Consider the following 24,208-nt stretch of genomic DNA (forward strand, 5'->3'; position numbering starts at 1 on the left):
TGAGTATGGAAGTAGAAGAATGTCTTTACAGCCCTGTAAAACATAGTCTATGAACTCAAAGTGGATTGTTGTGTTTACTGTCTCTGACTTTACATAAGACTGTGGCGCAATTCCTATCTTTTACATATTTTAACAGTGATAACATTCTTTACCTAAACTTGAATAGGGAGTTGCAGATCTTAAAGGATGTTTTTGTCCATGTTGTCATGTCAACACTTACTGAGACTGATTTAATGCAAGAAGTTCCAACCCATATTTGAAGTAATTACAAGATGTGACTGCGTTTGGAAGCCTAATGAATAACTGACAATGTGGACGTAAAGACCTTCACCACTTCGAAAGTTGAACATCCAGTCTGTGACAAATAGTCCAATTCCATCTGCTGATGAAGATCATGTGTATATGATTAGTAGCTCCAAAACAGCCACTAAATGAACACTGTGGTGACATTTTCTGAACTGCTGTTTCCAAGGTCAAGAATAAACTTTGAACTTAAGTTAACCAACAAAATGCGGTTAGTTAAATGTAACTGAAACTGTAACTTTGGAAAATAGAGCATTAATTTTCTTGTCGACACATAAATAGATTGAAATTACTCCAAATTGTTTTGACGGCCCATGCTCATTCTGTTTGAGTGTGTGTGTGCTTTTTTTTTTAGACAAAAGCTGGTTTAATTTTTGAAGGGCCCCATTGCTTCTTTTCTAGTATCCAGCATAAGTGGAGATGGCTGAAATTCTCTGCTGCCGGCTTCTGCAACCCTTTTGCTTTTGTTTGTATTTTGTTCGCACTCTTCTACTCAGTGTGATTGTGGACATGTTTAGATAACACAATAACACATTGAAGGTTTTGATTATTCTAATCTGTGTCAATTCCTGTTTTTGTAATGGCTTCTGACCCAGGTTATGACAATATACATGGCAAAAATGAAGCAACAGCCAGCAGGTGCTTAGCTTATCATGAAAACAGGGAGACAGCTAGCCCAAAAGTCAAAACTAACACAAACTATCAGCTCTGTGAAAGCTCCCTATGTTGAAGCTTCTTTGTGTTTGAGTAGGAAAATGACATATTGTCTTTTTTTGTTGTTATGTTGCTTAGACAGGCCATGGATGAATGAAGTGTCATCACTGTTTTATTTGCCTGTGTTGGAGGAGGACAGGGAAACTGAGGGCAACTTTTAAATATGGACAGGACGGGTACAACATTCATTCAATATATAATCAAGTCTATGGCTTCAGAATAGGCCTGTAAAGTCACCAGAAACCTCACAATACAGAATGGACATCAGCATCGAATACTGCAGACTTAATCAAGCAGTAGACACTGTGTCCCGCACCACTACCACTGGTTGTTGGAAGTTGGCTCACTTTTCAGCATATTCAATTGGTCGCTATTGGCGGTAGTCTTTGTGGTGTGTTCAGGTGCCATTTGTTGGCTCAGATGAAGACATTTTGAAGAACACCTCAAATCTTGCCATTACATTAGCTTTAAATATCATGTCTTAAATTTGGTTTTCTCAGATTCATCATTTCAGAAAAACATGTCATTAGTGTAAGAGGACTTTTACAACCCCAATTTCAAATAATTTGGGTAGATGTGTACAACGTAAATAAAAACAGCACAATGATTTTTAATTCTCATCAACCCATATTTTATTCACAAAAGAACATAAACAACATATATGTTAAGACTGAGAAATTTTACCATTTCTTGGAAAATATTAGCTCATATTAAATTTGATTGCAGCAAAACATCTCAAAAAAGAGGGTGATGTTTACCATTGCGTAGCTTCCCCTCTTCTTTTAACAAGTGTCTGTAAACATCTGGGAAGTGAGGAGACCAGTTGCTGGAGTTTTAGGAGAGGAATGTTATCCCATTCTTGTCTGATGCAGGATTGTAGCTGATTCTAGCTCTAGCTTTTTTTGTTTTATCGTGCGCCAAATGTTTTCTATTGAAAGGTCTGGACTGCAGGTAGGCCAGTTCAGCATCCAGACTCTTCTCCTGTGAAGCTATGCTGTTTTAATTGATATACTATGTGGTTTAGCATTGTCTTGCTGAAATATGCAAGGCCTTCCCTGAAAGAGATGTCTAAATGGGAGTATGTTGCTGTAAAACCTCTATGTACTTTTGAAAACTGATGATGCAGGCTTTTGAACTGATAACAAGCTGGATGGTCCGTCTCCTCTATAGTCCACGGGACACAACATCCATGGTTTCCAAAGAGAATAAAAATTTTGATTCATCTGAACAGTTTTCCATTTAGCCTCAGACCATTTGCTCTGGCACAGAGGACACAGAGGCGTTTCAGGATCGTGTTCACATGTGGCTTCTTCTTTGCATGATTTAAAAGAAGCTTTAACTAACATTTGTGAACTGTGTTCACAGACACAGGTTTCTGGAAGTGTTCCTAAGCCCATGTAGTGATGTTCAGTAGCGAATCATGCCTGTTTTTAATGCAGCGCTGCCTGAGGGCCCGAATATAGCATGAATCCAGTTTTGACCTTTGGCCTTGTCCCTTGCAAACAGAGATTCTTCCTGATTCACTGAATCTTTTGATGATAGTATAATGTTGATGGCAATTGTTCTACAATTTTTTGGTGAAGTTTGTTGGCAATTGGTGAACCTCTGCCCATCTTTACATTCGAGAGGCTCAGCCTCTCTGTAATGCTTCTTTTATACTCAGTGATGTTACTGACCTGTTGCCAATTAATTTAATTAGTTGTCAAATACTCCTCAATTTGTTTTTGATTTGCGGCAATTACTTTTTCAGCCTTTTGTTGCCCCTCTTCCAACCTTTTTGAGACGTTTTAATGCCATAAAATTCTAAATCAATATTTTCTATGAAATGGTTAAATGTCTCAGTTTAAACATATGTTCTATTGTGAATAAAATATGGGTTGATGAGATTTACAAATCATTGCATTCTGTTTTTATTTATGTTTTACACATTGTCCCAACTTTTTTGGAATTGAGGTTGTCCATCATATGTTTGTGTCTTTTTCAAAGACATACATTGCTGTAATGTCACCGCTGGTGATTTAATCTTTCACTCTGTTGCTCTGTAACTTCAAGTGTATCCTTGTTCATCAACACTCAAGTGCAATGTCATGACAGGGGAGCTTGATTTAGTGCTAGTATTAATCTGTCATGGCAGGAGAGAAAACACATTAACTGGATTTGCAGCAGTAGCATGAAGGGTGTGGGCTGAAAGAGGAACACAGTGATTCTTGGCTCAATGATACTGCTGCTTGAACAAAAGAGCAGGTGAACAGAAACACATCATGGGAACATTTTAGTTTCTTTCTCACCTTTTTTTATTATTAATTAATGCTGTCTCTTTTCAGTGTGAGGTATTCCAGCACTGACCCATTAAAAGCTTTGGAATGTACAGAGTGGACCCTCTGACCTTGTAATAGACTGACCTGGTAGTTGAGGATCAAAGGCAAACTGCACAACCTGGCCAGAAATGCAGAGGTGGACAAAGGGGTCACATACCTGTGTTCACTAGCCTGCACAGTTTTAGTGTGTCACATTATGAAATCAGCACTCATTGTATGAGAAACATTAAGCTTTAACCTTCTACTTAGAGATTTAAATGTGTTACAATGTGCATTTGGTAACTGCTTTTACAGGAAACTAAATCTATTTTAAGGCAACTTATGCAAAACAGAACAGAAAGATCTCATTTTAATCAAACATTACCAAGATGTTTTACTCACATTTCCTTTTAGAATTCATTAAATGTTGTTATCCTTCAATGAGGATTTGTATTTACTGGGACACAAAACAAGGCCAACAGACCTGCCCCTTTGTAGCATGTTTCAGGCATGATAATTAACTGATTAAGACATATTTTCAATGTATGGAAATGAGGATTTGTCACAGTGTGCAATGCTTTGCCTTTGTGTTGCTTCACATGAAGAAAATTACTATTTGGGATGTTCTGGGAGCTGACAGATAGAAGGCCCATAACATGTTATTATTACCTCTGCTGTGCAGGTGAAGTGTTTCCTTTGTTCCTGTTTGCATACTTGTCTGTAGATCTTAAAGCACTTGACAGATTTCAGTGATTTCTAGTGAAGTTAAGTTATGATTTAAAAACTTTGAAAATTATAATTTTTATTATAAATTATGTCAATATAAAAAATTGTAACACTATGCCATTTAAGTCATTAACATGAAAGAGGCTGACAAACCTTTATAAAGTGATGGACTTACTGTTACTGTTTTTGCTCCAACATCTGCCATGTTTTCAGTGTTTCTGTTTGAGCTAGTGAGACAAATTGGATTCGTGTTTTTACTTTTTGCTGCTTTGGGTTTCTGTCACAATTTAAATCACATGATTCACATTTTATTTGTTGTTGAACCATTTTCAAAGACGAATTTTGTTTGAGGAATTTAACTTTCACTTAGACTCTTCCAACATTTTTATTGTGCAGAGAAATTATCACAATATACAACGGTTTAGTTACTCTCTAATACTAACTTTCAACTTATTTCTGGTGTCATGTATATGTGATATAACCCCAATTCCCAAAAAGTTAGGAAGATGTGAAAATGTAAATAAAATCAGAATACAATATTTTGCAAATCTAATCAACCCATACACAATAGAACATAGACAACATATCAGAGGTTGAAACTGAGAACTTTAACCATTTCATGGAAAATGTTAGCTCATTTTAGGCTGAAAAAGTTGGAACAGGGGCAAAACAAATGGAGGAGCATTGACAACTATTTAGGTTAATTGTCAACAGGTCAATAACATGACTGGGTATAAAAGGAGCATTTCAGAGAGGCTGAGCCTCTCAAATTTAAAGATGGGCAGAGGTTCATCTATCTGCAACAAACTACGTATACAATATCTTTCAAATATTCACAGAATCAAGAGGAAGCTCTGTGTGCAAGGGACATGGCCGAAGGTTAAAACTGTTAAGTGTCCAATCCACAAAAGCAAGTTAAAGCTGTATCATGCAATGAAGAAGCCGTATATGAGCACAATCCAGAAACGCCTCTGTTTTCTTTGGGCCAGAGCTCATTTAAAATGATTTGACACAAAATGGAAAACCGTTCTGTGGTCAGATGAATCAAAATGTGAAATTCTTTTTGGAAACCATGGGCATCGTGTCCTGCGGATTAAAGAGGAGAGGGACCATCCAGTTTGTTATCAGTGGATAGTTGAAAAGCCTGCATCTCTGATGGTATTGGGGTGCATTAGTGCCTGGCATTTGCAACTTACACATCTGGTAAAACACATCAATGCTAAAAAGTACATAGAGGTTTTAGAGCAACATATGGTCCCATCCAGACAACGTCTCTTTCAGAGTATTCTTTGCATATTTCAGCAAGACAATGCTAAACCACATACTGTAGCCATCACAACAGCATGGCTTCATAGGAGAAGAGTCCCGGTGAAGAACTGGCCTGCCTGCTGTCCAGACCTTTCACTAATAGAAAACATTTGACACATCATAAAAAGAAAACTCCGAAGGCCCAGGACTGTTTAGCAGCTAGAATCCTGCATCAGACAAGAATGGGACAACATTCCTCTCCTAAAACTCCAGCAACTGGTCTCTTCACTTCCCAGATATTTACAGACAGTTGTTAAAAGAAGAGGGGAAGCTACACAATGGTAAACATCACCTTCTTTTTTGAGATGTTTTGCTGCCATCAAATTTAATATGAGCTAATATTTTCCAAGAAATGGTAAAATGTCTCAGTTTCAACATCTGATATGTTGTTTATGTTCTATTGTGAATAAAACGTGGGTTGATGGGTAAAGGTTGAGATTGGGTTGAGATCTTCGAATCTTTGCATTCTGTTTTTATTTACGTTTTACACATCTTCAAAACTTTTTTGGAATGGGGTTGTGGTTTACTTAGCACCTGCACCTTGTCAGGGCAATATTATACCACTTTTGTTTGAACTGAAAGAGTATTTGTTCACATATATAAATGGCAAAGGATAACTGTGAAAGACAGGAGTACATTTTTATGTTAGAGGAATTCAGAGAGATTTTGAAATCTGTACTGGGTAGGAACTGAGAGTTAATGTTTACCTCCTGTTTCCTAACATCCTCCCAGTTGAGCTAATCTACAATCACATTCCTTCATACCAGGGGAAAGTGGAGGAGAGTCCCTCTGAACCCGATATCACTGCACCACAGTGGATGAGCAGTAAACAAACCTAAAACTGTATCTGTTTCAGTTCCCAGAACTGCAGCTTAATACTTGGCTTACATAATCACTTTGAATCCCATAGTGAGAAGATTGCACAAGTCTTAGAGATAAACTACCAAATTAAATGATACGAGCATAACTGAAGTGATTACCTTACATTGTTATTCCAGTGCTAGGTTTTATTTTTTATTATACATCAAATTGCCCAACAGCACAAGTACATGTCTACAGTGCTCTTTATTGTGCCTCTGTTAATCAGCAAATCTGCAGTCAAAGTGCATTTAAGCAACTTTAGAACCTCTGTGCCCACACATGTGGAAGGGCCACAAAATGAAGCACGGTCATTTATTGATTGTCTTCTTCCAAAACATTATATTCAATTTTTTAGAGAAACTCCAATAACTCTCTGCTCTGGCTTTCAGAGAGGTCGTTCTACAGAAACAGTCCTCATGACAGTCATGAAGTCACAGCACTTTGCAGGAGCTGCAGCCCAGTCCTTCATCCTACATTTACCCGTTCGGTTTGCAGGTTTTGAAACTAAACCACCAGAGCTGAATCTTCAAGGTGTGTTGGCAGGGACAAGTATCCAGCTCTCATTGACCCAGGGCTTTTTTTTCAGCTCACTTCTCTTCTCTAACTGCACCACATCCCTGGGTTCTGTTGGCCTCTCACATGGACGTTCCTATCATTGCTATGCTGATGACGCACAGCTCTTCCTGTCTATTCCTCCAGGTGACGTCACTGTCTCATCACACATTTCTGTCTGTCTCTCTGATGTTATGGCTTGGACCCGAGAGAGACAACTTCAGCTCATTCTCTATAAGACAGAGCTTCTGCTTTTTGCAACCAAATCATTTGTACAGTATCAGCATCTATTTAAGATCTTGAGTGATTATCCCCTCAAAGTCTGCCAGAAATCTACTGGTCTTCATTGATGACAACTCTTGGACAAGAAAATTTACCATCATCAGAAAGTTCAGACCTTTTGAAATATACAGTACCTTCCCAACTGTAGGTCATAATGCCCTACTAAAATGGCTGCCAGCACAATCACATATAAAAAAAATTATTACAGATCACTCTGCTAATGGCCAGCAACGTGTGGTCCCTACAACACACGACAAAACACCCCAAACAAAGCACTTCATCTTCTGTAAATTCTCAAAGTGGCATTAGTAACCACGATTAACATTTTTAATTGTTTATTTTTATTTTGATATACACCAGTTAGCCACACCATTGTGACTGGTGGTCTTAATGTTAAAGGGTCAACATGGCTACTCTGAGAAGTCTGCAGACATACAGCCCCATACATAGCAATATGTAACACACTGTTTGTAGAAGTACACAAACTTAATACTCAAGAAAAAAAAACCTTTACAAATACCATTTCAAATTTCGTTTTTCTTTTGGTCAAGTAAAAATATATCTAAGTATAAATTTTATATATATATATATATATATATATATATATATATATATATATATATATATATATATATATATATATATATATATATATGTGTGTATATATGTGTATATATATAAGTAATAAATAAGAAATTATCTACATTTTACTTAGTAAGAAAACAATGTATTTTAAATAATGGTAGCGGTAATTATGGTAAAACATGGCCAGTAATAGTAAAAAATATGATTCAAAGTTCACGGTTGGTAAAAGTGCTGACAGGTGGTTAACGCATTATGATGCATCAGCATTGGCATGTTAGTAATAAACAATAATGTTTTTCTATTTTTATGTAATATTTAATAAAAAATACATCAAACATTTTAGATTTAAAACATCAGATCGTATTAATGTTTTGGCTGAATGCTGATTAGCAAACAAACATTATTTTGTCTGTTCCACCTGCCCAGTTAATAAAAGTTACACATAAGTGGTCCCATAATCCCAATAAAAGAACTAGTTTGTGTACCAGCCAAACACTTGAAATTAAGACAAAAAGTCAAACACAAAAGCAAATGATTTTCTTCAATTGAAATTCTAGTCACCTATACTAACTACCTCTGGTCATTCATGAAATAATCTATAATGTAGAAAATGATTTTAAAAAATCCATACATGAGAAGAAATTTGACTTCTGCTGTTTAAATACTTGCGGTATATCAAAGTTGAAACAGAGCAGCTGATTCATCTGGCTCTGCAGAACTCGTCCACAAAAATGTAATTAGTGTACGACAATTGAATTTAGTAGTGTCAGGTTTCAGTGCACATGGATGATGTTATTAAAGAGTAAAGGGGGCAAGGAATTGCATAAGTAGGAGACAAGGAGTAAAAAAATGTGTGTGTTTTACAGTTTTACAGTTCCAAACACTTACACTAAGGTTTCCAGTTGCTGATGAGAGCAGAAAAATCTAAATGCATTATACACAGATCTTATATAAACATATAGTGCAGAAGTAATAGAATGTAACAAGCAGGAAAGCGAAAGGCAGCATCTGTTTCCCTCTATTCATTTGTTGGTGATGATGATGATGAGGCTGGAGTTGGAGAGAACATCCTGCACACTGTTTGTCCTATCCACTGCTCTCCCTCTCTCTCTCTCTCTCTCTCTCTCTCTCTCTCTCAGCAGTACAGTCCAGATGTGCAGCCCTGCCATTTTGTTTAGCCTCATCTGTAAAATGGCCCACAGCGCTGTGTGTGAGACAAACACAGTTACTTAAAACACTGCATTCAAGCCAAATTCGCATAATTTGGTTTTCTGTTGACCAAACGTTAAGGGAATATAAGGTTGCATGTTTCCTCTCTAACCAAATGCTAAGGTACACAATTTATTCATCATTCAACAAAATCTGACAACGTGGTAGGTCAGGTCACAGTTTTACAATCTTAAGGAACCATGGAGATAAAGTAAAACTGAGATTGGGGTGAAGTAAAAATTATTAATTAAGTATATTAGAAATAAATAGAGCAGCTAGTCTGAATTTTAAAAATGTTTAAATCTTAAAATTTAAATAAATAATCATATAAATTCACAAATTTCTACTAATTTTTTGTTTGAAAAACAAAATTAATGTATATTAAGAAGATTTGAAGTAAAGAACACCAAAAGAACAAAAACTTAACTTCACTTAATAAATATTTTAGCTTTGATTGACTTCCACTTGTGTTTTGTTAAATAAAATTATGTTTACTAAATATATTAATTATATCAACTCCGAATTTTCTATACAATTACTAAACCCAACACAATTATGTTATTGCTTTACTTATTATTTGCTTTATATTTGACAATATAAACCTATTTAATCGATTTTACTATTTACTTTTATTACTTAAAATCTACCCAGTTACAATACATGCACTGTAATTTATCTTGAGTCTTGCATGCACCAAATGTCTGTTATTCTACAGATGAAAGTGGTAGCTATCAAACACTAATATCTATTTTAGACCAAATAATATGAGTTACAATGCCTGGTCATTTTAGGAAACTGGGAGTTTTACAATTTTTGACAATATATTGTATGTTTGTAAAATATTTTAAAGATTTATGACCTCAGTAGCAATCAGTACTCTTGGGATTGAAATCAGAAAATGATCATTTCTGGACTAATGTTAGTCCATATTTGTTGGATTGTATTATTTTATGTAACTCTTCTCTTTTTAATATTATTTCCGAATTTTAACTGTATTCTTAAATAGTGACGAAACCTATAAGCTTATCAAAGCTTTTGTTGTTGTAAACCTGCCACAGCAACTTGTCTGTTGCCTTTCTAGATAATAAATAGTGTCATTATGTCACTGGCTTCCAAAATCTGAGGATAAAGTATGTGCTGTATGTTGTAACCCCACCCCACATAATGGGGACCCACCCTGCCAGCACAATCATAAATGGCTGGCTTTGTTTGGTATCCAGAGCCGCCTGATTTATGACACAGTAAAATCTTTCCAAATATCTAAACATGCCATTAAAATCACATTTTAAACTCTGCAGAGGCCGCTGCACTTTTTCTTTGCCCTTTAAATCCATTCATCTTAAATCTGATAACCATCAAACAGCTTTCCAATGTTTCAACCCTATAAACTACTACATAACTTATTCAATTTCAATCAGCTTCCTCATTAAGCTCATGTTACAGTGTGGCATGACAACACAGACCTAAACAGTAAGAAGAGATTTGCTGACCTGTGTTTTCTATTAGAGACATGCCTCAGAAAATTCACAGGACCTAAAATTAATTGATTGTTTTATAAAGGGATGACTCAGTTTTATTCAGGTTTGTGTGTGTGTATTTGTATTTTTCACAAGGCATCATTATGTGTCTTCAATTCCAGTGTAGGATGATTGATAAGTTGTTGGCACTCAGCTCTGATACCACCCACCTGTGGGAACTCATTTAGGTGTATACACACACAAACACACACACACATACACACACACTGCTGCAACCTGTCTGTTTTTTCTCATGTAAAAATCTCATTTAAAGTCTGGTGAGAAAATCATTTGACGTTATCTCTGCTGTTGTATTCATTCTTTTTCTACAGAATTCCTCACACACATACACACACAGGCAGTTTAAAGAACCCTGACACTGGCAGGTGTTTGCCTTTGACAAGAGTGAGGAACCTGAGGCCAAGGCAACTTCAGGCAGTGTGTGCTGACTCCTGGTTGATGTTTAATCCGGAGATTACATTACTGTGTACCATGGAGGTATATACAGTAGGTGTTCCCTGTACCTGCCATCATGACCCTGAGCAGTGCACGAGCAAGCTCACCAAACTGATAAATATATAAAATCTTTCAAATGAAGTAATGCCAAAACATTTCCAGTAACAACAAATGTATGATTGAACAACAATGTCATAGAAGCAATGCAGACCACATTCTACATTTAAAATTCTTTTTTTCAATTGCATTTTCCAACTTAAACGTACAATATGCAACTTTTGGGAGTCATGCTATTTGTAGCATGAGACTTGTGATCATTCAGTCCCAGGGTGTAAAGTACTGATCCTACGTCACCTTTGGCATCTCATATATACATACTATGTACCATGAGCTTCTCTGATTGGTTAGAATTGTGAGATTTGAATATCCCTGCCCTGCTGCCAGTGCTGCTCTGTAAATCTACATCAGGGGAGGCTTCAACAGCATTTCTCCACATTAAAATAAGTTATGGAGCATATGTTTACTTAAAAAAACATACCTGCTGTAGCTTTGACTGAAGCAATCATGTCATGCAAATAGTTTTTGGGTTTAACTGCTGACGTTTTAAGATATCCAATATAAAGAAGAATTCTGTTTGTGGTTCTCAGAACTCTGTATAACCCATCAACCTTGCTGAGTGCAGTATTTATTGGAAGCACTTTTAATTAAAAAGAAGAGTCCCGATATAATGCAGTTCTGTATCAAAACATAAACTACCTGCACAGATACCTGGTAACATTTGTGTGATAACCACAGCCTCGGCCACACCATACATTTGTTTGGTAATGTTTTCACTGATTTTTTGGCATGCACCAATGGTCATAAAGCATGCACAATTGATTAATTTTGTCAGTCAGTGCTCAGTTAGTTTTATCTATACTGTGTTAATATGTTGTGTGTTTTCCAAATGTTTTTGGTCACAGTAATGTTTACCGATTTTGTCTGTTGCTGTATATAAGTTGCCCTTTTTGTGTCACTCAGGCGATGTCAGTTTTGGCTTTGTTGATGCTTAGAACGTGTGTTGTACACAAGTATTCTAAGTTTAGCTATTAGTTATCTTTTGTTGATTTCCTTTAGGGCCCAATTGTTTTGTATTTGTTGCATTTGAAGTAAATAAAAACTGACCTTTTTTAAATTGGATCCCTGTATCCTGTGTTTACCTGCTCGGTCATTGACAACGAGTAAGAAAGCATCGTTTATGCGATTTGAATAAACTGACTCAGAGAAAAAGATTTATCTCATTAATTCTAGAGGATATGATTTTTTTTTTTTTTGCATCACAAATCTGTTCTAATGATGATACGCACTGTTCCGCTCTACAAGATCCGGCCCTGCCCATCTGGAAAACTACTAAAATAGGTGAGAGTCCTTCCTCTGTGGTGATAATGATGTCAGGACAACAAGAGATAAAATGTTCTCATTTCTGATGCCAGATTTCCAATATGCAACTTTATCTTTCATCTCTGCTTTTTCCAACAGATGATGCACTGGTACTTCATGCACTTGTGTTCTGCTTCTGATGCGAATCAGTAAGTCCTTAACTGACTCTGTCACCCAAACTACACTTCCTTTCCTGCCTCTGCTGTTTCTGTGTGACACTCATATGGAAGAATAAGAATTTTACAAATTGACAGATGAGCCTCTCGGTCGTGTTTGAAGGAAGATGGAGCACAAGTAATTGTCTATTTGTTATAGTGTATATTTACAATGTTTACTGGCAATGTGTATCCAAAGCCCAATAAATCTTATTCCCTTAGGCCACAGAGCTCCAGCATTGTTTAACATCATTCCGAACATTAACAAGCCACACCATCGCAGTGGTTGACATGTTCATAAGGATACTACATAAACTATTGTGCTGTTAAAAATACTGAGTTTACCAAATCAAAAATGTAAAAAATTCTTCAATAAATAAATTCTTTACTCCTATTTGTGGAACATTTGTTCTAAATTTTATTGTAAAATGAGAATGGAACGGTAGCATTTATGCACATTTGTAACATTGTTAAACCATATTTGGACATATCTCTAAATCAGTGACTGTGCTTAATGCTCCTGGGGGGTGGAGGGTGTTTCCCATAACAGTGGTGGCTGAGGGCCAGTGTTGCTAGGAGACATGCTGTCAACTTCCTGGTGCACAACTGAGTGGAATAAAAAACACTGTACATGCTACAAATGTTGATATAAAGCATGTTCCTCTCAGCCTTTACAAATTTAAGATTTCTGTCCCTAAACAACAACATCTTGGGTGTTCCAGCTGAGGCTATGTAGCTAAAGCTGCAGACACACCTGAAGACTAACAAAAACTGCCAAAAAATGGACAGTTCAGACATAAAGACTGTTTCCAACAAATATCACAGATTTCTAGTCTCTGACAGTCAGTAGCACACACCTGACGAGTAAACTGGGGGCAACACACATTCTGGAGATAGACACACCCCCAAATCCCCATAAGCAGGACATTCTCATATGTTCTTGAGCCAAAACAAATATGGCAGGAACTGTAAACTTTGTTCTTTTACACACTAATCTAAGAAGAATCTAAAAAATAATAATAAAATAAAGCAGCAAAATCACAGATGCAAAGATGAAGACATGGACAATAGAGCCTAGAGAGGAAATTAAGGTAATGACTTTATTAAACATTGATGCACTCAGGAAAAGCTGTAGTTACTTCCTTCAATTTTAACTTTATGGGTCACCAATGCCTGTCGTAAACAGAAAACATGTTTGCCAGCCTGGTCCAGCATCAGCTGAGCCAGACTGGCACTGACCAGGACCAAGTAGGTCTGACCAGTTGTCACGATCAAATCACATTTGGGAACAGCTGTAAAATAGTATCATATATATTAACATACAGCTATGTCCTCGAGTATTTGAACACTGCCAGAATGTTCATTATTTTGGCTTTTGGCAGACAGCGGATTTGAAAGGAAATAAAAAGGATGACGTCTGAAGTGCTTGGAAGTGTTAACATTATTTGCTTAAATGCAGCCAAATGCTCCAAAACTCACTGGACAGTGCTTCTCATTGCGGATGGTCAAGAGCATATTAGTAAATCATTAACACCAAATTGTAGACATCAGTAATTTCTTAGTTTTGTTTAACTGTGTTTGACTGCACTCGTCTTAATTACTATGGAAAGAAGCTTTAAAGTTTAGAGTCGAAAGATCAATTTTTCATTTTACACGATTAACAAATTTTCCACTTTTTCCTACATAAAAAAATGTCAATTTAAATTCTTGCTAATAATTCACACACTGACAGAAAACACATGGAACAGATTGTCTTCATGTAGCTGTTGGTTTGTGTGTGTGTGTGTGTGTGTGTGTCTGTTTGGCTGTGTGGCCAAGCTGCTTTTGTGACATATCGATCATTTCTCCACCCTCCCTGCCGGTGTTTGTCTTAATTGACTGGCAGACGAGTGCACCCGAAGAGCTGCAGAGATGATTGAAGTGACCGAATTAAACAGCGAGGAGAAAAGAACAAAACCGGCTCGTCGAGTTTGTAGAAGTCGAGGCCTGACGTCCTCTCCCTTCGTCTATAAATCAAAGAGTCTCACTCATTTTGTTTATCCTTTGCTCTCACACTCCTCCCCCTGTCACTGCAGCTTGGGCTCTCTAACTTGTTTTGATCACATCTTGAGAACGACACACTGGAGTAATTCATTGCACTCATTTGCTTTGAATCATATGTTATCTATCTGTGTGACTATTCAACACTTGGCAGAAACTATTCGGCACTTGGCAGAAAAGAAAAAGTTAACCAGCCTGAAGTAACAATGTAGGACTGTGGCAAAGTGTCACATCTCTTTTGTTGACATTGAGGTTTTGCCATGAAGTTAAAGTGCACCAAATCAAAACTCAAATGAATATCTGAACATATTTGACAAAGGCTCTTATTGGTCTTATCTCTAAGTATGTGGCTAATATAAATAATGTAATTGAAGTATATTACTGGTTAAAGGATGGCTGGTGCTTTTATCAGTATTATTTCCACAAATAAAACACAGGACATAAGGTCACAGTACACAGGATTCATGACCTACCTAAGTCCGTCATCTCCCATGACAGAGAAGAAACAGATTTCACACCAAAGAGTCTGATGTAAAGGTGTGTGTGGTTTCGTAGCATTCTTTCGTCAATTGCATGGGATTTAATCGGGATTAAATGGGATTGCCTCTAATCACCCTGCTCTGTGGTACATTTGTATATAGCATCCGCGGACAAGAAATTCAGTCAATCATTAATTTGGGAATCAAGACTGACTGCTGTGCCAGAATTCCTGCATTCACCACATTAATCATTCATTTTTTATTTGATATTTATTCATTATTATCTCAATCAAAATTCTATGCATATTTTAATTATTTGCATTTTTTGCATTTTTGTTCCCAGCACTGGTTTTTGCATGAGCTCTGTATATTCCTGCATGTGAGAAGTGTCAGTACACAAAAAAGTCCTGCATGTTAAAAGTTTAAAGTGTTGGTACTACATATCACTGAGTATGTGCCCAATTCATGCACTGAACAGCACTAAAAACTATGTCATTAGTTTGTCTATATCTATAACTAGGTGTTTTATAAACTATTGATATAATGATGTCATTATATGAAAATGAAGGACTTTATTATGATCGGGAACATACTGTATATTTTAGTCAAGCTGCTGGTGCAGAACACAGTGTGTTCTTTCCATTGTTGCAAATTCATTGCAATTAGATACGAAAATATTGTGCCCTCCCCTGCATCTGTCCATCAAATCAGGGTAAATCAGGCATTATTATAAACTTCCCATTAAAAAGAAAGCACAGATTGTTTTCATCATTCATTGTTTCAGTAATTCTACACCAAATCCTGTATTGAGGAGTTGTCAGTTACAGAACAAATGTCATCTTTAAAATACTGCAGCACTATTGAATGCATTTTATTGATGTAGGGCATTACATCAAGGTACAGTCCGGTATTTTAACAGTAAGGATGTCATTAAACATTTATACAGGAGTCTGCTGAAGCAGACACGGAAGATCTAATGTGGGCCTCAATATTCCAGGATGATATGCAACAACAACATGTTTCATTAATTTTATATAGTACTAAATATGTCAGGCTACGCAATCATGTGTTAATGTATTTAGGTCTCCAGACAGATCAGACACAGGAAAAATGCACAGCACATGGTTAATCCAGCATTACTTGAATTGTGTATTGTACAAAGGGCAGCTTACTTTATCATAACTGGAAAAGCTTGTTCTCACTATGCAACTGTTTTGATTGGGAATAGTTATGAGAGTTGGTCCTGGCATTTATTCATTACAGGAATAGTTGCACGTTGGCAACATTAATGAAATGCAGCAAGTAACCCAGCTTTTTTCTAGCCTGTTCTAAACAATACAAAATCATTAACATATAAAAACCCATAGCAATACTTGGGGTGTGTGGGTTCTGTTGTAGGTTGGTGCCGTCTTTGATTCTAACTCCTGATTCCTTGGTTGGGCATCCTCTAAATGGATGATCTGTTAAACTCAGGAAGATGTACTTTCCCTTCTCTGGCCCCAGGTAATTTTGATCAAATTATTATTAGCTATTAGCTATTAGCCATGCAAAATCCTCCCAGGAGAGACCTAAAACTCTCCAGGAAACCTTAAATCCACCAGGAGCTGACAAGGTAGAGGTGAAGAGCTGGACTGCTGAGGAAACTGAAGATGATCCCTCTCCAACATGTCTCCTGTGCTGATCGGGGTCTGATTCAGGACATGGCTGTGTAAACTCAGCCTCTCACAGACTCACACATTCTTCATTGCCTACTGAATCTCACCTCTGTATTAGGTTGCTGCTATATTCTGTATCTTGTCATGTATTTTAGATTTTGTTGTGGTGAATTGTTGAATAACTGTGCTGCTGTGGCAACTGAATGTCAGTTAATCGTTACTGTACCTGAATCACAGTGTGTTTAAAAAGGTGTGAAAACTTTCACTGGTTTTACACTATAGTATAGGTCCCCGTACCTGAAGCTAAGTGTTGTAAATGTCACAACCCCCCTGGCCCCTTCTGCTCTGCCCAGTCCTCCCTAACCCTGCTCTGTTACACTCTGTCCAACACATCAGGTTATTGTCATGATGAGATAACACAAATGAAAATGCTCCAAAACCTTCAAATTAGCAGCAATAATATCTCCTTATATCAGCTGACAGTGCTGTTTAATGAGACTTTGACAACACATTTCCCCATTGTAATAAAACAAATTCCAGTAATATTTTATTTTTAGAAAAAAGTAACTGTACCTTTAAGTTTAATATTTGTAATAATTGTAATAAATCTAATTTCTATTAATAACTAAATTATGGACGGCCGACAGACGGTCGGATAGATGTGTATATATTCCAACTGTACCTTTAAGTACGAGATTTCAGATTTTCACTTTACTTTACTAAAAAATAAAATGTAATGACTCAACACTATTGTTAAATAAAATCCTCCCCAGTCATAACTTACTAAGAGTTAACACTTGGCATGAACAACAGTGAGGAAATTAGCTTGTGATTGGGATGAAAACGTTGCACAAATTGTCATGTCAAAAAAAATCTGTTCCTTATTTGTGTGATTATTTTCAGTCTTTGTGGCCTCATCAGCTGTTGTCCTAATCCAGGTTGATGTGGCAGAACAGCAGCTCTGGCCTACAAGCTGTTTCTGCTTCATTATTTATGATTCGACTCTTTTACTCTGTTGTCAGTCTTCTATAGAGGATGTGGATTTAGACACATTCTGCCCTGGAGTAAAAAAAAAAAAGAACTGTCTAAATAAATAATGCCCCTGACAATCTTTATAAGTCATGAGCTAAGTAACTTGTTCATCAGGGGTCAGTGCTTTAAACAAGGAATGATAAAAGGTTAATGATGGGGGGAGGAGCTAATACACCATCGTCACAAAGCTACAGCAGTGTTTAACAGGGGACTTGCACAAACCCCCAAACATTTCCTCTACATGGTCTCCAACAACTCCTCAAGTGGTGGTGCACAGACAATTAAACAAAAATTGGATGGAATGTAACACCTACATTATTGAAAACAACAAGGCCAATTCATTAGTTTTGTTTTTTGTATAGTGAAGCCATTTGGTTTTAAGATTAAAATATGAATAAGAGACCAAAAGGCCTGAATTTTATCTCATGAAATGTTTTTTATAACGTAATACATCAAACACCTTAGGATATGTTGTACTGAATGACCCCAAATTTAAATGAATAACTATTGTGACTTAAAGTAAATTAAACAAAACATAATATTTTGTTGCAAGTCCCTTGTTTGCAATAAGCACACAACTGTGTTTATCCCAGATAAACTTCATAAGCTACACTATACAAAGTGTTCAACCATCAGCAGTAACCACTAATTCACTATTACCACAGCTAAAAATATTTGACCATTAGGGCAAATTCTAAACATGTGGCCATAATTCTTAACTATAAGCCCATTTACAGAGCAGAGGGTGATCACTGCCAAGTCAAAGCTGCTGAAACACAACACATATTGTCAATCAGGTCATAGAACATTAACCAAATATCATTTAGGGGATTATTTTAACTCTGATAATCTGCTGATGAGGTGTTGTAAAAAAATTAAGATACATCTGTCATCCGCTGCATAACCAACATGAGTTCCTGACACACACCCACACACACACACACACACACAAACACACACACAGTTTTGTTTTACTGTCTTGTTCTACCTGTTTGTTTTAAATCCCTCATTTGTTCCCGATCATTAACTGTCTGAAGCTTGGGTTCACCACTTCAGACGTCAGATCTGTTGTGGCATGAACAGGTAACCCAGGCAATCAGAGACAGAGCACTAAACTGGCTGAGCCACCAGAATGTCCCCTGTCTATTTTCAGTATTTAATCCAACCCATGATGAAATGCTTGTACTGTTGTTTAAATATTGCCAGAGATGGCAGATGCACAGTATGTGTGTGAGATTTGAAGGACACATAAATCCCTAGTGCAACTGTCTCAATCACACTATAGTACACGCACACACACACACACACACACACACACAGTTCTGTTTTCAAGCTTGCCTCGGGGATTATCACAACTCAGCCACACGTGCACACACATTCACACACTCTCCTCTTTTGTCTGAGCTGAACAGCTGTTTGTATATTCAAACTGACTGAAGACTCATTTATTTAGTTTGCTTTTGGGTTGTGTTGTGTTTTTCAGGTCATTCTACATAAACTGTAATTTTTGACATTAATATTGGCATAAAAATGTAACTAAACAGAAGAGCTCATTTCACACGTAGGTTGTTTAGCTTCCAGTATATAAAAAATTGATTTTGCCTTGTGATGTACTGCAAAGAGAAGTATTTGTGGATTTGATTAAAATATTAGATTAAAAGGAGACCAAAGTAAAAGTCAGACTAACATTTGTGTGGTGTGGAGTAGCACCATTCTAATATGAAATTGATAGTAATACTAATTAGTGTTTACTGTAGAAACACTAATCTACAGGATAAATAGACTGTTAATAAACTGTTTGCTAATAAGTTTCTGTTTCAAATTAAAGCTCAACAATGGTGAATATAAGCATTTCATAAATTTCTCTGAGTTCTCCATCAACACAAAGACACACCAATCATCGTGACTGGAAATCTCACTGATGAAAGCAACAAGGTCAGAACTGTAAAGTTGTAGGCCGTGAAATTAAAACATGGATCTACAAGAAGCCAATAGCTAAAGGGAACTCCACATTTTGTTAATAATTCTCAGTGGGTTTGACACTATCAGTGACCTCTTTCACATTGCATGTAGTTCACAGATCCATTGTTAATGTGAAAATTTTGATTAGTGCAGCTTTAATGTCATAAATCAGATGTTACAAGTTGAGATTAGCCATTTATTCAAAAACATGCTAACTGATGTCCACTGAATCCGTCCCTGATAGATGTTTTCTCTTGCCCCATGCCAGCATGTTAGTATGACTCACATTAAATCAGAAATAAGAATATTAAATCTTATGATCCCTCCTTTGCCTCCAAGTTTCTTGAATTATTTTTACACTACGAGTGGCCTCACACAGCCTGGAAGAATTTGATGTGATCCAAAAACCTTCTACTAAGGATATACAATTTACATATCTTTATTCCATTTGTTATAGTGAAACTTTTAGGAATTTTGAATTAGGAGAATCTACTGTACTCCTTTAGTTATTTTTGAGTATTTGTCTCTGTCACTGGCTTTAGATTTTAGGGATTTACACTATTTTTAAAAGTAGGGCATTGTCATATTTTTGGATGGTTCTTATTTTCTTTTTTTGAATCTGTGGCACAGTGATAATATAGACACAATCTACAAACTCTACAAACTAAAACTCTTTACTGCGTAAATATGAAAGCACTCACACTTTATTGTGCAATGCATTCAAAACCCACCGATGCTTACACATGAATGGCTAAATCATATTACCACACAACTCATGTACACGCACACACACAAACACCATATTGTCTCTGCAGTGTGTGTTTCCGGACCTAGTTATATAAAAACCTCTGTTTTTGGTAGAAAGACGTAAGCAGCTGCTGCTAACTGGCCTCGTACCACCCCACACTGCTTCTGCCGAACACAGCACGAGAGAGTCTAACACACACACATCCACACATATGCACAGACCAAATACTCTTAACAAGGTTACATAATTTACTCATATGGTTGTCTCTTCCCGCCTCTTTATCATTGTTTGTCTTTTTTCTGTCTCGCTCTCACATAAACACACACACAGACACCGCAGCTCTTCACGGTGAACACCAGCTGTAGTAGGTTTAGATACAAATTGATTACATTGGATTTCAGTGCATGTAACCTGAAACAGAATCTCAGTGCTTTTCTGTATATTGGTTAAGATAAGTGTTTTTGGAGCATGATCCTATTTTTACAGCAGAGCTTTTGTTTATTTCACTTTATTTGCTCTGAGACAAGTTGGTGTCACCGTCACTACAATAGGCTGCACAGATTATACTTTTTTGAAAGTATTCACATTTTTAACTATTTTAGATTTTCACTTGGAATAAAAGCATTTTTTGCCATCTGAATAGCCTCTTTGCCTCTTTGTCAGTTTGCAAGCATTCTTTTGTGAATCGCAGCCAATGTGAATCTAAGCCCTGAGGAAAAATGTACTGCTTTCAATTTCAGCCTCATTTTTGTTTCCAGTTTGCTTGATATGTTTCTGATACATTTCACCTAAAACTCACTAGGCGAAATAGATGAAATAAGAGTCCTCGTTGGCACATATAAGAGGTACCTCTAATGGCACCTCTTTTTTATTCATTCTCTTCTCCAAAGTCAAAAGTTGTAACACAGCTATGACCTTTATGATCCTCATGAATAGAAGGATTTATTGCACGGCTGTTGTGTTATACTGCATTAGTTTTACTGCAGTGTACCTGTAAGAAACTGCGTGTATACAGTTGCACTTTGTTCCTTAGTAGATCTATTATTGCTCCTGAGGAGAAAAAGGAGAAATCTCCTTTGTATATCAGACACACAAAATAGCAATTGAATGAGGCAACTTTGTCACTGTGCAGTATAAGAAAACTACAAACTAGCCTTTTAAACCTTGGTGTCCAAATGTTTTACCCCTGTATTAGTAATAAGTGGAGCATGGTATTATCTGGATTACAGTGTAAATGAGACACACTTGAAGAAAATCAACATGATGATAATCTATTTCCATTTTGGAAGATATTCTTATTTGGGTTCTTCCAGGACTGAGGTGAGAGAGGCTGTGAGATCAATAAGGAGCTGAAGTCAGATTAACATGTAAGAAGAAGAGAGCAGTGAGGTCAGGAGACAGAGACAGAGAAATCAAAGAGGAAGCAATTGATATCAAATGAACCTGAGAGTGTAACTGTCTCTCAATCTGCCTTTGAGTCCCAGGAGAAAGACGGTGTTAGCTGCCAGCATGGATCGCTCCAGCATTTAAACTTTCATGCTAGTTGAAAACATGTAGAGTCCTGAGGTGGACGACAGCTAGTGATAAATCCAGGAGCCAGTTATCAAGAACCTAGACTGATCTAAAAACCAGTCAGTGTAGGAATGAAATGGCATCAGATGACAGCAGGGTTATTGAGTGAAACATTTACATGAGACAGAGATCAGCAGACTGTGAGACAGTCCCTCAGGAAAAATGTCCTACCTGTTTAAACCAGTCTTTGCCTGATGACTCTGAGTTTTAACTGTGATGTTGCTGTAGCCATGCAGAAACACACCAATCTGATTACATAATATGAAGAGAATAGCAAGTCAGTTTGTGTTAAACTGACTGTTAAAAACTGTTAAAATTTTTGATTTGTCATGAATCATTGTCAGGCACTGATGGATAAGCTCTTCCTCACATTTCATCTTTGTTCATCTTCTTACTCTGCGAACGTCAGTATAGCTGCATTCAGTGGTTATACGATAACTGACACTTTCACTCTTTTATTTCTTACTGCTTTACAGCGTTTATCTGCTTTCAGTAATTAAAGTTAAACTGACACCTAAACCCCTTCTGTGCCACAGTTTATGTCCAATGAAGCTCTATTAATACATTCCCAGAAAAAAATGACTATATCCAGTCAGTATTATCACTGTCTAAATCAGTAGTTTGTAGCAGTGAAGTGCACACGGAATAGTACATAAAAATACTGGAATAGAAATCATTTGAATCTGATATCTCAATTAATTGAACTATTAAACAAATACACAGTGCTGTAGAGGCATGTTTTGTAGTGAACTGAACACAGTTACTTGGACTATTTAAATGAATGTACTAATGTTACTGAGCTGAAGACTGTCTTTTTTACCAACCCTAACATCTTTATTTAGGGCCTTTTGGAGAAGTACAGAGAGGGTCATAGGGTGTTGCATTGTGTCTTTGTAGATTTAGAAAAAGCGTATGACAGGGTGCCGAGAGAGGAGCTGTGGTATTGTATGAGGAATCTGGAGTGGGAGAGAAGTATGTTAGAGTGGTGCAGGACATGTATGAGAGCTGTTAGGTGAGGTGTGCTGTAGGTGTGACAGAGGAGTTCAAGGTGGGTCTGCATCAAGGATCAGCTCTGAGCCCCTTCTTGTTTGCTCTGGTGATGGACAGGCTGACAGATGAGGTTAGACAGGAATCTCCATGGACTATGATGTTAACAGATGACATTGTGATTTGTAGTGAGAGCAGGGAGCAAGTGGAGGAAAATCTAGAGAGGTGGAGGTCTGCTCTGGAAAACAGAGGAATGAAGCTTAGCCGCAGCAAGACAGAATACATGTGTGAATGAGAGGGACCCAAGTGGAACGGTGAGGTTACAGGGAGCAGAGGTGAAGAAGGTGCAGGAGTTTAAGTACTTAGGGTCAACGGTTTAGAGCAACGGAGAGTGTGGAAAAGAAGTGAAGAGGCGAGTGCAGGCAGGTTGGAACGGGTGGAGAAAAGTGTCAGGTGTGTTGTGTGATATAAGAGTATCAGTAAGAATGAAAGGAAAGGTGTTCAAGATGGTGGTGAGACCAGCGATGTTCTTCAGCTTAGAGACAGTGGCACTGAAGAAAAGACAGGAGGCAGAGCTGGAGGTAGCAGAGCTTAAGATGTTGAGGTTCTCTTTGGGAGGGACGAGGATGGACAGGATCAGGAATAAGTACATCAGAGGTTAAGTTCATGTTAGATGTTTTGTAGGTAAAGTCAGAGAGGACAGATTGAGGTGGTTTGGACATGTTCAGAGGAGAGACTGTGAATATATTGGTAGAAGGATACTGAGGTTGGAGCTGCCAGGTAGGAGGTATAGAGGAAGACCAAAGAGGAGATTTATGGATGTAGTGAGGGAGGACATGAAGTTAGTTGGTGTGAGAGAAGAGGATGCAGAGGACAGAGTTAGATGGAGGCACATGATTCGCTGTGGTGACCACTGAAAGGGAGCAGCCCAAAGGAAAGAAGAACATCTTTATTTATCTAACCCTAACCTACCTCTGATGATTTTGTAACTAGCCCTACAGTTTAAAACCTGCGTTTTCTAAAGGTTAATGGTTAAAGGTTAGTGTGTGAAGCCAACCATGTTGCCACAGTTGTATTTCAGGAGTTTTAAGTCTTTAGACTGAAATATGCTGGAATATCTGCCATTTTGGTGCCTTTATAAAACACCATTTTGGGTGGCGGGCAGTAAATGGGGTGTAATTTTAACAGATACCTGCTGGCCTGGGGGCACACTTTAAAGAAATGCACCTGTGGGTTGTATAAGAGTGTAAGGATAAATAATGTAATTACACACTTATTTCTTCCTTCCATTAAAACACTCCAGCTTCCATTTCTTCCAGGATGCCTAACCTTTAGCTTTTTCACTTCAG

General features: G+C 37.2%; 1 protein-coding gene across 1 annotated transcript in view; it reads left to right on the forward strand.

Moving 5' to 3' along the window:
• Positions 1 to 12,119, forward strand: part of si:ch211-266k8.4 (uncharacterized) — a 78,077-nt gene extending 65,958 nt beyond the window's left edge. The window contains exon 15 of the mRNA XM_067502605.1: positions 10,687 to 12,119. Coding sequence (XP_067358706.1) covers positions 10,687 to 10,936 — 250 coding nt within the window. The 3' untranslated portion in view covers positions 10,937 to 12,119. The remainder of the gene's footprint in view (positions 1 to 10,686) is intronic.
• The last annotated feature ends 12,089 nt before the right edge of the window (positions 12,120 to 24,208 follow it).

Source organism: Channa argus, chromosome 4 (assembly GCF_033026475.1).
Source record: "Channa argus isolate prfri chromosome 4, Channa argus male v1.0, whole genome shotgun sequence".
Taxonomy (NCBI): domain Eukaryota; kingdom Metazoa; phylum Chordata; class Actinopteri; order Anabantiformes; family Channidae; genus Channa; species Channa argus.